The 16,821-nt window shown below is 43.4% G+C and overlaps 1 protein-coding gene across 2 annotated transcripts in view; it reads right to left on the bottom strand.

Moving 5' to 3' along the window:
* Positions 1-6,568: 6,568 nt before the first annotated feature.
* The window catches only part of slco1d1 (solute carrier organic anion transporter family, member 1D1), a 45,176-nt gene continuing 34,923 nt past the window's right edge, over positions 6,569-16,821 (bottom strand). For both annotated transcript variants that reach the window (XM_048268319.1, XM_048268320.1), the window contains 8 exons: positions 15,893-16,159; positions 14,756-14,920; positions 10,969-11,164; positions 10,637-10,802; positions 9,871-10,055; positions 8,703-8,767; positions 8,138-8,255; positions 6,569-7,710 (listed from right to left, as the gene is read on the bottom strand). In XM_048268319.1, coding sequence (XP_048124276.1) covers positions 7,494-7,710; positions 8,138-8,255; positions 8,703-8,767; positions 9,871-10,055; positions 10,637-10,802; positions 10,969-11,164; positions 14,756-14,920; positions 15,893-16,159 — 1,379 coding nt within the window. In that variant the 3' untranslated portion in view covers positions 6,569-7,493. The remainder of the gene's footprint in view (positions 7,711-8,137; positions 8,256-8,702; positions 8,768-9,870; positions 10,056-10,636; positions 10,803-10,968; positions 11,165-14,755; positions 14,921-15,892; positions 16,160-16,821) is intronic.

Here is a 16,821-nt window from a genome sequence, read left to right as displayed (position 1 = left end):
GTTACACTGATCCAATCAAACATTTTGGAGAAGATTTCATTGATCATTTCCTTTAACCATGCATACAAGCCTTTAAAGGAGAAGTTCGGTGTTATATTGACCTAAAGTATGTAGAAACGTGATACCGAGTGTGAACTTTTGTCTCATTGCTCATCTCGGCTTGTCACCTGCACTCCGAAATCTGGCCTCAAAATTAATTCCGTGGAAATGCATTGATTCCAGTTGCTGCTACTGGAAGCATCTGGAATCCATGCCATTCCACAGGATTATTTTTGGAATCTGATCCCTTATCATACCTGTTCATTCGTACTCGTCGCTCGACTTATCGTGACTAAATTCAAGATGGAAACGAATGGTAAACTTCCTGAAGGTACTGTCTGTATAAATCGTCTTGTAAATAAACTAGTGATTAGTGAAGTTCTCAATGTCTCGTTTTAAATGTCAGGGCCCTCGGAAGTCTACCAATGAAGTGTGGAGCTACTTTGAGCCTCGTAAATGGTGTAAAACAGTGATTAATTTGCATGGCCGATGCCCGAGGCACCCCCATCGAAAATCTGTTGGTAGCATCGGCTAACTAGCACCAGATTTTTAAGTGCAGGGGACAAGCCGAGATGAGCTATGAGACAAAAGTTCACAATCGGTATCATGTTTCAACACATTTTAGGTCAATATCACACCAGAATTCTCCTTTAAGAGGAGAATGGCAAATGGACTACATCTGGATTGCGCTTTTCTGCTTTCTGAGCAAAGTGCTTTACAGGTGGATGCTTCATACATTCACCTGTTCACAGATACACACATACAAACACACACAGACGCACACATACTGTACACACACACACACACGCACACACACACACACACACACACACAAGGATGGCGAAGGGCTGTGAGGTGCCACACTACATATCGGCAGCATTTGGGGGCTCAAGGTCAGGAGGAGCCGGGACCAAACTAGTGACCTTCTGCCCTGCCCTGTCCTGTCCTGTCCTGTCTCGTCTTGCCTGGAATATGGAGGCTGTACTGTAGTATACTCACTCTGTGCTCTTTATCCCTCTGTCCTACAGTATCTAGGATATGGAGGCTGTAGTATACTCAACCTGTACTCCCTCTGTCCTATCTAGGATATGGAGGCTGTAGTATACTCAACCTGTCCTCCCTCTGTCCTATCTAGGATATGGAGGCTGTACTCTCATCCTCTGCTCAACTGTAGTATACTCATCACTCTGCTGTGCTCTCTCTCTCTCTCTCTCTCTGTCTGTATATCCCTCTTTCTCTCTCTCTCTGTCTGTCTATCTCTCTCTCTATTGTAAGCAGAGTGCACCAGGGTACTGCTGAGAACTGGAGGCCAAACAAAAGGCTGATGCACACACAAATACACACACAAAACACACACACACACACACACACAAACACACACACACACAAACACACAGAAATACACATCCACACACACAAAAGGCTGCAACACATTTCTATTCCAGCCGCATGCCAACTCAGAGAAGGAGGCCAATGCTGAGACAGACCTCTTTCAGAGGAGGGCTCTGAAGGTGTGTGTGTGTGTGTGTGGTGCATGTAGCAGGACAGGAGGGATAGCCGATAGGGACCAGGAGACACGTTTCATATGGGTTTTGTGTGTGTGTGTGTGTTTTCTCCCTGATCTAACCCTTCTGGGCCACATCACAGTGGGACACACTGGCTAAGCTCTTTGCAGTATCAAGTCTGAAGAAAAAACTGACCGTCTAATTGCATTATTGATGTTGAATGCATTTGTGTGCAGAATAGAGAGCCCTTCAAAGTGTGACTAAAGAGTGATCAGCTGGTATGTGACACACACACACGCACACACACATGCACACACACACACACACACACACACACACACACAGAGAGACTGCACAGACATACAGAGAGAGAGAGAGAGAGACTGCACAGACATACAGAGAGAGAGAGAGAGAGACTGCACATACATACACACCTCCTGCTCTTCAGAGTCTAGGTTTGTGTTTCGGTCCACTCTGCGTCCACCTCTGCCTCCGTAGCTGGTTACAAAACTGACCCAGGGAACACTGAGCCCCTATTGTTCTGGTGCTCTCACTGTTGCTGCTCTCTCACATGCACATTCTACACACACACACACACAGGTGCACCCACACCCACACATGCACCTACATACCCACATACCCCCCCCACACACACACACAGGTGCACACACATAAATTTAAACACACACATTCTGGCAGAGCTGGTTGCCTGGAGGACATAGTATTTGGCATAGCTGTTGCATGCGGTGTGTATATGCGTGTGTTTTTGTGTGTGTGTGTGTGTGTGTGTGTGTGTAGGGTGCTGACACATTTGGTGTCAGAGCCAAGAGCCGATCTGGAAACAGCTCTCATGTCCGAGACAAAGAGCTTTAGTAGGAAATATGCACTCAACAAAACAAAGAGTTTTAGATGATGCAGTCTTCTACACTACTACCGGCAGAGTGATAACAAAACAGAGACTTTTAATTACGATATAACCCACAGAGATAGTAAAACTGTTTTCAATATTATTATTAGTAATATTATTAATAATACGAGTTTTGTCTGCCAAGGTGAATTTTTCAACTGCAGCTGTTAGAGCAAGTGGCCAACTAGGTAAGAATCATACACTGGATTTTGACACTAACTAAAACGTGTATCTGTATTGAACTTTACGTTGCTTTGCATGGGTGGAGGAGGAAGATGAGGAGGAAGATGAGGAAGGTGTGCGATATATACTGTATATAGATAGATATGGAGATAGAAAGGAAATGATGGTGTTACAGCAGTCATATGGGCAGCAATACTGTAGTCATAGTTACAACAGTCATATGGGCTGTGGTCATAGTTACAGCCGTCATATGGGCAGCAATACTGTAGTCATAGTTACAACAGTCATATGGGCTGTAGTCATAGTTACAGCAGTTATATGGACAGTAATACTGTAGTCATAGTTACAGCAGTCATATGGGCAGTAATACTGTAGTCATAGTTACAGCAGTCATATGGGCAGTAATACTGTTACAGCAGTCATATTGGCTGTAGTCATAGTTACAGCAGTCATATGGGCAGTAATACTGTAGTCATAGTTACAGCAGTCATATGGGCAGTAATACTGCAGCTACTGAAGGTAGAGTAACTTTAGAAAGCATCTCTTGAGCTGCTACAAGTAGGTTAACCTGGTCTGGGAAAAGGGCAGCTCTAGGGGGTTATGGAGTCTGCGGTGGAGAACTCAAGCAACTTTGCCACTATGCAGGCAGTGTAAGGATTAGAAGTTAATAACTTCCACATTCCTGCCCCGCGCACACAAAGGAAAAACCCCACATCAGCTCACGGGGGTTGATTGCTTGTTTTAATAATGAAAAAAAAAACATATTGCATGTAAGCAAAAACTCATTTGTGAACTCCTATGTTAATGTTCACCCTCATTGTGTGGAGGGAATGGGATGCTTATTTTGCTTTACTGAGACGAGAGTTGTACAGTATGTGTAGCAGAAACCACAAGTTGTTGTTGTGAGGGGAAAATGACAAAGATGGACTTTAACCTTGTGTTGTTTTGATTTGATACTTGTGTTTCTGTAAGATCTTACACTTTTGAATAGAGTAGACTCTTCTGTTAAAGCTTAACCTAGTTCGTAGTGTTCCATATAACTGATACTTTTATAGCAGTGTGAATTCATTCTTGGAAATCTCAGTTGAAAACTATCCTAGTTCTTAGAGTTCTTATTATTTGATACTTCTGTTGCGCTAACTGATGTTCAGATGGCAAATCATGTTGTATGACGATAGAAATGTTCTTAATGTCCTTGGTTCTTAATTAACTCATTGTATTGACCAAGTCGTGTATGTGCAGAGGTGTAATGATACAATAAGATTATGATACCGTACGAGGTATAAATGTGTGTGTAAGAAACAACTGATTGTCTCTTTGGTGCAGACTTTGTCTCTATATCCTGATTGCCTGATATTTGTGAAACCTCTCTGCCCAGAGATTAATATACTAACGAGGAAGACAAAACCTTATTTCAGACTCTCAGTATTTATTATATATATATATATATATATATATAATCTTTAAGCTAACATTTTTTCCACATAAATGGGGATGAGGATGCTTTCATGGCTGACAACGTCCGGATTTCGAGGCAAAGGTGACTGATCCTTCTGGGCCAAATTCCCCAGCCCCATAGTCTCCGCGTTGAGACCGAGTGGGGACGTAGTCTGAGGACCGGTCCTCCACAGGTGTTTCTGTACAGATCCTCAAAAGTGAACGCAAAACAACTGGCCAAGTCCTGTTCAATATCATCCATTCTTAGCAGTCAGCCCATTTGTACTGTTCAATATCATCCGTTCTTAGCAGTCATCCCATTTGGAGGAGAAGGTTTCCTTCTAAAGTCTTGTTTCTTAATTTACTTTATTCACATTTTCATTCAGGATCGGTTTACAGTAAATCACACAATGTTCTAATGCATTCAAAGTATTATCTCATAGTTCCACACAACATCCACAAGCATAGGTTGGGGAGGCAATGTGCTTGTGAACAGCTCCTCCAAGTGGTGAGTTGTTATCATTACACTTTCCAGCTTCAACATTAACATCTCACCTCAATCATAGACATTTGTGTCATATAAAACTCAACACGTAAACACTATGCTACCAATGTTGTTATAGATGATAGAAAAATATATTAGTAATACAATTATAGAATTGAGGAATTACAGTAAGTATACACATCAGCGTTAAAAACCTATCCTACGTGTCCAGTCCAGTTCTGTTGTATAAAACAGTGGTCATTTTACAAATGTAATTACAAACATTTTTAACTCTGCCAACACAGTCATAGCAGCATTCAGACTGTATTCAGAAAATCACACACACATAACACATCTTCCCTTATTTCAGCGTACCACTACACCCTACTCATATGTTCTGTAGGGGCAAATGTAGGTGGACATCCCGGCTTCGGACAGTAGAAGTCCTCTCACACAGTATTTGGGTTTCCCTTTGCAGCTCATTCAAAGGTTGTATGGACTTTCATGAAATTTCAGCACAAGGACATGCACGATCTGTGTGCGTTTCCATCCACTGTTTTATGCTAAATTAAATTATAAAATTAAATCACTTAAAAATGGTAAAGCTTGTGGGATTGATGTAATCTCCTCAGAAATGCTTAAAGCAACACCAAAGAGTTTTTTGCACCTCAAAATAATGTTTCCAAAATCGTTTCAGTGGTTCATCAACTCGTAAACAGGGTGAACGGCACTTCTGCATTCGCTTCGCGGCCCTCTATCAGCTATAACCGCACTATGTAAGTTTGCCAGATTGGGTAGCGGATCTGTAGTTCGATGGAATGAGACATAAGAAACTACAAATTTGACTTGCATCTGAAGTCGCAATACATCGTACTTTCATAAAATCATGCAACATATTCTACCTTGTCTGTGGACATTGTTATTTGCAAAGCCGGTGCTGGATAAACAAATAGTGCGTTTGACAGAGGAAAAGTTCTTTGGTGTTGCTTTAAGCATAGTACTCCACTGACAAGAGAAGCAATCCTCAAACTGTTCAACCTGGTTATGGAGAACAGGATATTATCCTAGGGTATGGAACCAAGGATTGATAACCCCAGTATATAAAAATGGTGATAAAATGAACCCAAATAACTATCGTGGGATCTGTGTCACGAGTATTCTTGGTAACATTTTCTGTAATATACTGAAAACAAGAATAGGTCTACAAGAAAGCCTTGATATTCTCGAAACATATAGCAAAAATTGGGCATTACCTATTAATACTGACAAAACAAAAATAATAGTTTTTCAAAAAAAAAAAAAATCAGGAAAAGAAACCAATTTTAAAATTGGGGAAACTGCCATAAAGCAAGTATCACATTATAACTATTTAGGACTTACAATAACGTCATCAGGAAGGTTTAATCTGGCATCAAAAAACCTGGCTGACAAAGCACGAAGGACATATTTCTTAATTAAAAAACAGCTTAATAAATTCAATCCACCAACTAAATTCTGGCTCAAGATTATGGACTCCATTATCAAGCCTATTGCTCTGTATGGCAGTGAGATTTGGGGACCCCTGTACGGGCTTGATTATAAAAAGTGGGATAAGGGCCCAACTGAGTTACTGCACCTACAAATCTGTAAAGATGTCTTGGGTGTACATAGAACATCATCCAACTTGGCCTGCCGCTCTGAGTTGGTGAGGTTCCCTTTACTTATCGACATCGACAAAAGGGCCTCCAAATTTTGGTTACATCTGGCAAAAAGCAATGCTGGCACATACCACCATAAGGCTTTCAAGCACAAGTCCCTTACCCAGAAGTGTGACCCCTTATTCCAAATTGCAAACAAAAATAACAAACAACCTAAGTCACATGACAAAATCTATACTGAAAGAAATTGACAACACAAATCAGATGCATTATACTAAATTCTGGAAGGAAGAAATAAAAAAACTTTGCTTTGGCACTGTAGCTTTGGCAACAGTGACTTTACTCATTCATGCCAATAAAGCACCATTTGATTTGATTTGATTTGATTGAGACATTCTCATAATCGAGGCGTTCTGATCAGCTACGGTATCAGAATGCTCAGAGCCTGGGACGTGTGATTACGAGATTTTTTTATATAGAAAGAAGAGTATAGAAAATTCACATTCATTTTACTAAATGATGTGCTCATTTCACTAAATCATGCGCTCATTTTACAAAATCGTGTGCACATTTTACAAAATCGAGTTCTTGTTTTAATTAATAAATAGTGTGCTCATTTGAATTATTTCCCCACATTTTATTCACAGAAACAAGCAGCAGCAGCACAACAGGGTGTTGCACTTTGTAGAAGGTCCCTATGCCCTCCTCCTGATAGTCTGCTGCACATACAGTAATATACCTTATGGGGCCTGGAAAGTGTCATGGCGCGATTGGCTTTGTATATCAAGAGAACATGCGCTCGTTTTACTAAATTGTTGGGCTCGTTTTACTAAATGGTGCCCTCATTTTTGGATTGTGCACTCATTTCAGTAAATCTCAATTAGTCAAATGAGTGCACTATGTGCATGAAAACGTTTCATGTAAACCCAGCTTTCTCTTCGTCAGCTAGTCCATTATATCACCTGTTGAGTGTTAAGTGCACTGGTAGAAGCAATACGTGGTAGAACTTTTACTTTTTTGAAGCTGGGATGTCCACCTCTGACATTGCAGCTGACCTTCAACAGCAACAGCAACAGCAAAGGTATGTAACCATGGAAATTAACCAGTCTTTAACCAGACAGACTGAGTAGCCTACTTGGCAGTATGATGCAATACTGTACATATTTCTGTCAGAAATGTATAGTTGACAAACATGATGCAGGAAAGTGTCCCTCTCATGGTCCACTCGTCAACAGTTTTGTTTTTGATAATATAAAACTAACACGCTACACCTTTAAGTACCAGTCTTTCCTCTGAGCCTCTCAGATGGAGGTCTCACTCTTCAGCTCCTCTTTGCTCTGGTCCCCGTCGGGACAGCTGTCCTTGGGCAACCCATTGGCACCCTGCCCCTGGCCCTGCCCGTTGGCCAGGGCCCTCAATGCCAGCTTCCGCTGCTGCTTCACCAGGGTGCGGTAGAGCACGGCCCACAGCAGGTAGGACAGAGCGTACAGCCCGTAGATCAGGCCCAGGAAACGAGACCTACAGGGCACAGCAGAGAGAGAGAGAGAGAGAGAGAGAGAGAGAGAGAGAGAGAGAGAGAGAGAGAGAGAGAGAGAGAGAGAGAGAGAGAGGGAGAGGAGAGAGAGAGAGAGGGAGAGAGAGGGGGAGGGAGGAGGGAGAGGGGAGAGAGAGAGGGCGAGAGAGAGGGCGAGAGGGAGAGAGAGAGGAAGAGAGAGAGGAAGAGAGAGAGGAAGAGAGAGAGAGGGTTACATGGTGAGTGGATGAGGCACAAGGCACAGAGGGAAATGAACACATAAACGGTTAGAGAATGTATAACACAGAAACGGTTAGAGAACGTAGAACACAGAAACGGTTAGAGAACATAGAACACAGAAACGGTTAGAGAACGTAGGACACAGAAACGGTTAGAGAGCGTAGGACAGTGGATCCATCGGTCTCATTTCACCTAAAGGCATCTGTGTCGTAGATTCTGCAGGCCCCCTGACCCCCACACCTCTTCACTCCCCACTTCAGACACGTCTGGTCGATGAGCGCTCCAAAGTAGATGGGTGGGGGGATACCACCTGCAAAGGCACAACACAGGCGCAGAATGTCACAACATAGACGCACAATGTCACAACACAGGAACACAGACGCACAATGTTAATTAGTTGTAATTAATTAATAAATCAATTAATCATTGGTTGCAGCCCTAATCTGCCATATCTTAACATCACAGATACATCTGATAGCATCATAATGTCACAATGTTTGATGTAAAGTACATTTACATATTTTATTTATATATATATATATATATATATATATATATATATATATATATATATATATATATGTGTGTGTGTGTGTGTGTGTGTGTGTGTGTGTGTGTGTGCAACATATACTTGGGGACAGGAGGTAAACTAATGTACTCTGTGCTCTACTTTAACTCCAGTACAACACTGTAGTCATAGTCCTTATTCTTTCATGACACATTTGACAGTGCTGGTCCACAGCCCTTAAGCCCTTACCAAGGGTCCTGACTATCAGCGTCTGCATCCCTAGAGCCAGCGACTTCAGATCAGGAGCTATGGATCTGGAACACAGAGTCATATTCAATCAATATTATTAGACAATAGGGTATTATGTGTGTTTTTGGAGAAATTATAAACCCAATGATGCAATTGTATTTTTTATCATGCCCTATTAACAAAAATCACTCCCCAGTCTTTAATAACCTACCCATTTGATAATTATGTATATAATTGGAAACTACAGTATAAAATGGAAAGTAAAATGTGAAATTAAACAAATGTTAAGAACTACATCGCATTTATTAGATTGTATCTCATGTTATCAAATCGCACCGAATCATTCTCTATTTAAATGTATTGTTTCTGAATTGTATCGTAGCTTATGCATCTAGATACGCATCAAATCGTCTTATAAGGGAGAGATGCACATAGTAATAATGGTTATTACGTACTGAATTTTTGTCATTTATCGTTACAGAGTTTATAAACATGCCTCCATAGTTGGCTGCAGCAACTCGAGCTAGGTAGAACCGATTGTTTTCGCTCTTGTTCGTATTGTCAGTAGGGGGCAGCCGTGGCCTACTGGTTAACGCTTCAAACTTGTAACCGGAGGGTTGTCGGTTCGAACCCCGACCAGTAGGCACGGCTGAAGTGCCCTTGAGCAAGGCACCTAACCCCTCACTGCTCCCCAGAGCCGCTGTTGTTGCAGGCAGCTCACTGCGCCGGGATTAGTGTGTGCTTCACCTCACTGTGTGTTCACTGTGTGCTGAGTGTCTTTCACTAATTCACAGATTGGGATAAATGCAGACCAAAATTTATGTGACAAATCCTTTAATGGGCTTGCCTGCTTTCATGATCAAGTCATCACAGTTAATGGCATGTTAGAGATGTAATACCTTCAACCTTTACCGGGATAATGTAACTAGACGGGTACAGATGGTTAATTTAGAAACAATTAAGGGAAATAATGATTCATTGTAATGGGAAAGGCTATTTTGTGCTGAATTACAGTAGTTAGCTACACTTACGTAAGTCATTCATCGGTTTAGAGTTCAGCAGGTTGATGGCGCTAATTATGGCTATTTTGATCATGAAAGCAGATAAGCTTGTGTCAGGGAGTGACTCCCTCGACCCCCAAGACACACACACACACACACCCCCTTACCTGAGCAGGACAATGTAGCCAGGTGTGGCTCCACAGGCAGACACAAACGCACCCACCACCGACACACCCATGTACCACTTGAACATGGTGTCGCAGTCGCTCTTGCGCGGGCACTGACCCAGGGTGGCGGACATGTTGGCAGGGGGCATTGCCACCTCTAACACACACGAGCAGTTGTGGAAGATCTAGAGGAGAGTAAACAACCATGGATGAAACACCTTCAAACATTCCTATAGAAATGCAACTGCAGGGAGGTGTGGTAGGCTGTGTGTGTGTGAGAATGGAGGCAGTGAGTGAAGGTGAGGGGAATGGGCTCAAAGACTCAACGGCGTTAATCACCAACACACAAAACAACAGAGACAGCTAGAGGGTGCTTAAGGCTGTCAGACGTTGATAGAGGTGTGTGTGTGTGCGTGCACATGTGTTTGGGGCTTTGTGTAAGTGTGTCTGTCTCTGTCTCTCTCTCACTCTGTGTGTGTGTGTGTGTATGTGTGTGTGCACGTGTGTTTGGGGCTTTGTGTAAGTGTGTCTATCTCTCTCTCACTCTGTGTGTGTGTGTGTGTGTGTGTGTGTGTGTGTGTGAGAGAGTTTGGTTTTGTTTGACTGCCTACTGTATGTGGGTTTGTAACAATATTTGTATCTACAGTCTACAGTAATCTACAGTATGTTGGCTTTTTGCCACCTCAGATATACGCAATGCAGTATGTGTCTCAATACTATTGGCGTGTGTGTGTGTGTGTGCATGTGTGAGTGTGTGAGTACTCACCATCTCCTTTCCGAGTCCGGTGGACGTCTGGCACCCTGCCAAGCACGGGCTGGCGTAGGTGATGCCGTTGTGGGCACACACTGGGTCCCAGTGCTTTATGGAGCAGGAGCAGCCGCGGTTACACTGGGAGAGCAGCGAGCTCTGCTCATAAGACAGCTCTGGAAGACTGGGACAGGGAGACAGACTAGAGTTAGCACAAGCACAGAGCCATAACTATCACCATAACCATACCAATGAGACCATGTGATAGCAGCAGAAACACACACACACATATACAGACATGCAAACACACACACACACAGACATGCAGACACACACACACACATACTGACCCCTGGTAGTTGATAGTCAGCCCTGCAACCTGAGAATTGTCACACTGCATGAAGTACTGTGACAGCATCAGGCAGAAGGACACGAACGAGGCGGTGAGCGAGATCCGTGCTGCGCCGATCACGGTCAGTTTGAAGCGCTTCATGATGAAGCCGCCCGTGATGATGCCCAGAGCCACCGCAGGTAGATTAAACATGCCTGGCAGGGAGGGAAAGCACAGCAAACCAGCAGGGATTGATTCATAAAGTCGGGGAGATTCACAACCAAAGTCCTTAAAGGGGTCTTCCACCATTCCTGTATGCCCCCATCTTGCTCTTCGGGCAGTTATCGGGCAGCTATTTTCCTACTCAAGTGAATTAAGAGGCATACAGGAAGGGGCGGGATATACATGTAGGATTCTTTGAGTGCTCATTAGAAAGTCTCTGGTACAACAAGGAGACATGGGAAACTAAAGTAAGAGTACAACCACATATTTGTTGCATCCACTCATTTAAAGCTGCAGTTAGAAAGTCTGACAGATTGATGGGACAAAATTTTGAATGTTTACAACTCTCATGCCCCTCCCCCACTACCACCGAGCACCCTCTCATCAAGTTTGTGCTCGTCAGTGCGCACTAGACTGCACCAGACTGTGATTGACAGTCAGATCTCACACAGCCCTGCTCTGATTGGACCAGAAGTACCGGGAGCTGTGGACAAAGATTGTTAAGGCGGAGCAAGATATTTCATCAGGAGCCACTTCCGGGAACCGGATCATGCGGGGGGTCAAAATCCCCTTTATGCAGAGCAGAGGCAGCGACTGCTCCATTGAAGTCTATGGGCATAGCTCAGAATTTCACCACATATGCTAAGGTCTTGGTTCTATAGAGTTAGGAATGTGAATTTCGGGCACGTTTTCATGATCCTCAAATCCTTCTGAACATTTCAGGTACATTTTTAGCATTTTTGAGCATTCCAGTGGGGAGAAAATTGACCTTATATCAGGTGTGCGCCGGTTATTTATGCAGCTGCTGTTGGCCGGTTGCAACGTACGCTCGTCAATACGTCATCGACACGCCTCTTTATGCAGACAGGATTCGATCCCCATTTCGCGCCCATAGACATGAACTACGATGAAGTATCTTGCTCCGCCTTTACAATCTTTGCTGTGGATTTTTGCAAAACAAATAACAGGCTCTAGACATAGGCGGAGTTTGACATTCGAGCCAGACAAAAAAACTAATTGTAGCAGCTGAGACCTGGCCTACCACTTGGGGAACACAGCATGAGCACATACTGTATAAGGAGAAAACAAATATGCTAAATAAAGATATATATAATTACATTGTAACAATTTAACAATTCATCCTTATGAAATCCAATGCAGCAAGGCTATCTTGAAACTCAATAGACAGGGGTGTCGCCTATAGCAGTTGAAAACATTTGGGGCGCCCATATAGAGTCTGGTTGCTGCTCACTTTTGATAAATGAATCCACCGCCTCTAGCCTCATTTGCACCACATTGATTGAATATTTTGTACAATCATACTTTGTCAATTAAAGAATATAATGACCTGTTGCCATTTCTGTTTGCTATTAAAAACGAACTATATAGTATAGCCACCTAGCAGAGTGGAGTTTTAAATAACAAGATGCATCGGTTCATTACGCTTAGCTTAAAGAGAACGAGTCATTGAAAACTCAAATTCGATTCTACAAAGGTAAAGTAAGTAATGTCGCTTTCGATGTGAAGGATCACAAGAGAAGAAAACCTGGCTGCTCCCATCATCAACCGCAGCCTGTTCCTTATATTATTGTTGTGTTATTTAAATTATTTTAAAAATATCTGGTCATGCCAGACGTATTTCACTATTTTTTTAAACAATAAAATTACCCGTTTCCACCAGGGGAGGCCGTGCTCCCCCTGCCCCCCCACAAACTCCGCGTATTGTGGTGGAGGTAGAAGTGCAGGTTTTTTTTCTAAAACTGGCTGATTTATGTTGTTCTGTAGGAGCCAGTGTCGCCTTAATACCGCCTGAGGCCCCTGGGCTATATATTTTAAGCCCCCAAACAGCAAAAAATAATCATGATTAAATGATACCCGGCCCGCGATCTGACCCGCCTTACATAACGTGCGCTTTTGGTTAATATAGCCTATAACATGCAGTGTAGCCGATCATTATTGAGCCTATGTAAAACCTTTACATAAACAGCAACAGAAAGCCCTCCTTAATCACGTCAGCCTACCCCTGACATCGCTTTTCAAAAAGGCTAGCCTACTGCACGAAAACAAGCGTTGAACTCTTACAACACTGGCTGGCTAAGTTAAAAGATGCGTTAGGCTCCATGGACGTTTCAAGCTTTTCAAAAGTGCATGTGTTTGTCGTGTTGGGGTGTTCCCCAGGAGGTTCTTTGAAATTCTGTCCACTTAACACACCATTTTAACGCAGCTTGGGAGGGACATAAATACTTTTAGCCTACAGAACAAGCAGCTGGCTCATGTGACGTGAACATTGGCTACCCTATGCATTACTATACTACCCTACATGGAGACATATCTCACGTTAACAATGGAGAAAACATAACATAGGCTATTATTTGTGCGAATGGGTTAGCACAAACTTAGCTTTTGGTGAACGGAGATGCTGATCACTAATAAACAAAATACATGCTTTTAAAGCCCTTTCATTGCCAGGCTATTTGCTACGATATTTACCTGCGGTTTTCATGGACAGTTACAGGAATCCACGTCATTCGTTTATGTTGCTTCAATCCTAGCAGTTATCTCCAGAGTTTGTAAGTTTGTCTGTCTGTCAGTCAGTCAGTCTCCTCTAGCTCCTCTACACACCCGTTGGAATTCATTAAGTTTTGTTACATTTTGTTACACTTTAGAAGAGAAGACAAAGGGGGCCTCTGCATGGATGTCATTGTAGAGCAGTGCGATGTGCTCAATAGGCCTTTATCACGGCAGCCGAAGTAGGAAGTGAACAGCCCTGTTCCTGTGTGAGCACAGGTGTTTCTAATTAAGAGTCAGATTCGGCCACAGTTACTTCAACCAGAGGCCTCGTTAATGTTTTTAGGAACACCTGTGGTTTGCCTGCCAACAGGAAATTGAACAGCCCTGCTTCAGCTGCCCGTGGGCTGCCGTGATAAAGGCCTATTAGGCTAGCTCCAGAGTAGGCTATGACTGACGCCGCAAATACGGACACGGCCGTTTAATATTATTGATTATCATTATTATTATTAGGAGGCCCCTCATTGGTTGAGGCCCCTGGGCTGAAGCCCAGGTAAGCCCCTGCATTAAGGCACCAGTGGTAGGAGCATAGTATTGGTTTCAGGGAATATGATCAAAAAAATCTTGCCAACTGCAGCTTTATGAAGTTGCTTCTAATTAGCACTTCTTCACAGCCAGGTAAAACGGCCAAATAGTGAAATCACCTGTGCTAAGTATACAGGTAGAATAAATATATGGTAGGACATTATTTACCTGACAAAGTGTGTGTGTGTGTGTGTCTGTCCTTCCGTTCGTCCGTGTGTGTTTGTGGAGGGGTTGTCGATGTGTCCCCTACCAGCATTATGTTTCTCTAACCATGCCAAGGATTTGACCTAATTTGTGCGAAAGTTGAAGCTCTTTTTTATCTAATCATGTTTAAGTGGGGTTTAACAAGCTATGCAATCACCTCTGTACACAGTCCCTAGACTAGACTAAAGAGCAGGTGGCTCCTCCTCCTAACGTCATGAGTGCTCTTTGGTGGAGAGACTTAGTGTGTGTGTGTGTGTGTGTGTGTGTGTGTGTGTGTGTGTCTTTACCTATGAGTAAGATGGCCTTTGAGGGGGACTGTCCGTACGTCTGCTCCATAAACTTGGGCTTGAAGGTGATCATTCCGATGAAGCCGTTGACGGCCACCAGGGACGTGCAAATGATGAGGTTGTACACAGAGTTACTGAACAGCCTACGCAGCGAGGGCAGGAAATCTGCGGGACAAGCAGAGTAATTCACACACTTCTTACAATTAACTTTCTTTATCATGACAGTTCTTTTTTACTTTCATTTTATGTAATCCACCAAGAATACCCTGTTTAGTCCTATAAATAACGGTAAGACTTTGTCTACGACAGACTTGTTGCTCTCATGCTTGCCTAGGATGCTTGTGTGTTAGTAACCTGTCTCCGGCATCGTGAATAAGCTTTGTACTCTGCCGTACGGTCGGCTTGCCTATGCGTTACTTTTTTGCCTCTTTGTGGATTAATACTTAACTTTTACCACTCTTCCACTTTCTCTATCTACCACCATCTCCTTCGACTACATCTTGACTAGCACTTAAACGTCTGCTCTCTTATTGTAGTCATATGCTCTATTATAATTGTTAACTAAGGTCTCCTTTACAATGTAGTTTGAATGTTATTCCTTATTTTGTAATCTGTTTGGATCATAGACTGTATACATTCTTTGGATACAAAAGCATCTGCAAAATAAATCAAATGTCCTTGCCCCTACGTGTCATAAAACATGTGAGGAAACAAGGAAGGACTCCCATAAGTATGTAGGTTCCCCGAACAGATAAACAAGAACTCTCACTGACTCTTCCCTTTAGCCAGTGGTGCCATGGAGACCAAAAAGATGTGCTTTCACTCTCACTGACTCTTCCCTTTAGCCAGTGTTGCCATGGAGACAAACAAGATGTGCTTTCACTCTCACTGACTCTTACCTTTAGCCAGTGTTGCCATGGAGACAAACGAGATGTGCTTTCACTCTCACTGACTCTTCCCTTTAGCCAGTGTTGCCATGGAGACAAACACGATGTGCTTTCACTCTCACTGACTCTTACCTTTTAGCCATTGCTGCCATGGAGACAAAGAGATGTGCTTTCACTCTCACTGATTTCCCTTTAGCCATTGCTGGCATGGAGACAAACGAGATGTGCTTTCACTCTCACTGACTCTTACCTTTAGCCATTGCTGCCATGGAGAAAGGCGTCTCCATTTTGGCGGCAGCGGCTGCCTCCTTATTACCCTCCTGGGGCACAAAGTTGGCGTGCTCCTCGAGTGCCACTCCATTGCTGGTCTTCTTCTGTTTCTGGCCCTGCTTGGGCAGAGACTTGGGCAGGAACCAGAAGGGGATGCCGGCGAGCAGCATGATGCCACCGGTGAGGATGAAGCCCATCCACCAAGCGCCCACCCAGCGTGAGTCCTTATGGTCAATAGCCACCGTGTCTGAGGAGAGAACCAGAACCATGCTTCAGTGTTAGAGCACACACACACACACACACACACACACACAAAGTCACACACCCACACACACACACACCCACACAAAGACACACACACACACACACACACACACACACACACACACACACACACACACACACACACACACAGCACTATCCAGCGGGGCCCAACCCAGTGGTTCTTCTATTAAATGGAGTGTTGGGACACACAAAACTTTTGAGCTCCCACAATAGTCCATCTCATATTAAGAGACCACAATAGTCCATCTCATATTAAGAGACCACAATAGTCCATCTCATGTTAAGTGAACACAAAGTTGTGGAACCTCATTTTCGAGTTTCCGCTGTACAATGTAGAGCTGGGGAACATAGAACCCTTTGGCTCATAGGGCCTGGGAACATAAGAACCTAGAATTGGGGAAAATAGGGCCGTAGGGACATAGGGCTCCGAGAACATCAGACCCAAAAACCAGGGAACATAGGACCCTGAGAGCATAGGATTGTAGAACTGAGGAATGTGTGCCTTTTGTCATGATCCCATTAGGTTCCATGATCGTCTGGGGAACATATGACCCTGGAAACATAGAATGAACATTAGATCCTGGGGAACATTAACTTATTCCAGAGTGAGGTAATTGATGACTT

This window comes from Alosa alosa, chromosome 17 (genome assembly GCF_017589495.1).
Source record: "Alosa alosa isolate M-15738 ecotype Scorff River chromosome 17, AALO_Geno_1.1, whole genome shotgun sequence".
NCBI lineage: Eukaryota > Metazoa > Chordata > Actinopteri > Clupeiformes > Clupeidae > Alosa > Alosa alosa.
This window is presented reverse-complemented; position numbering and strand designations above follow the sequence as displayed.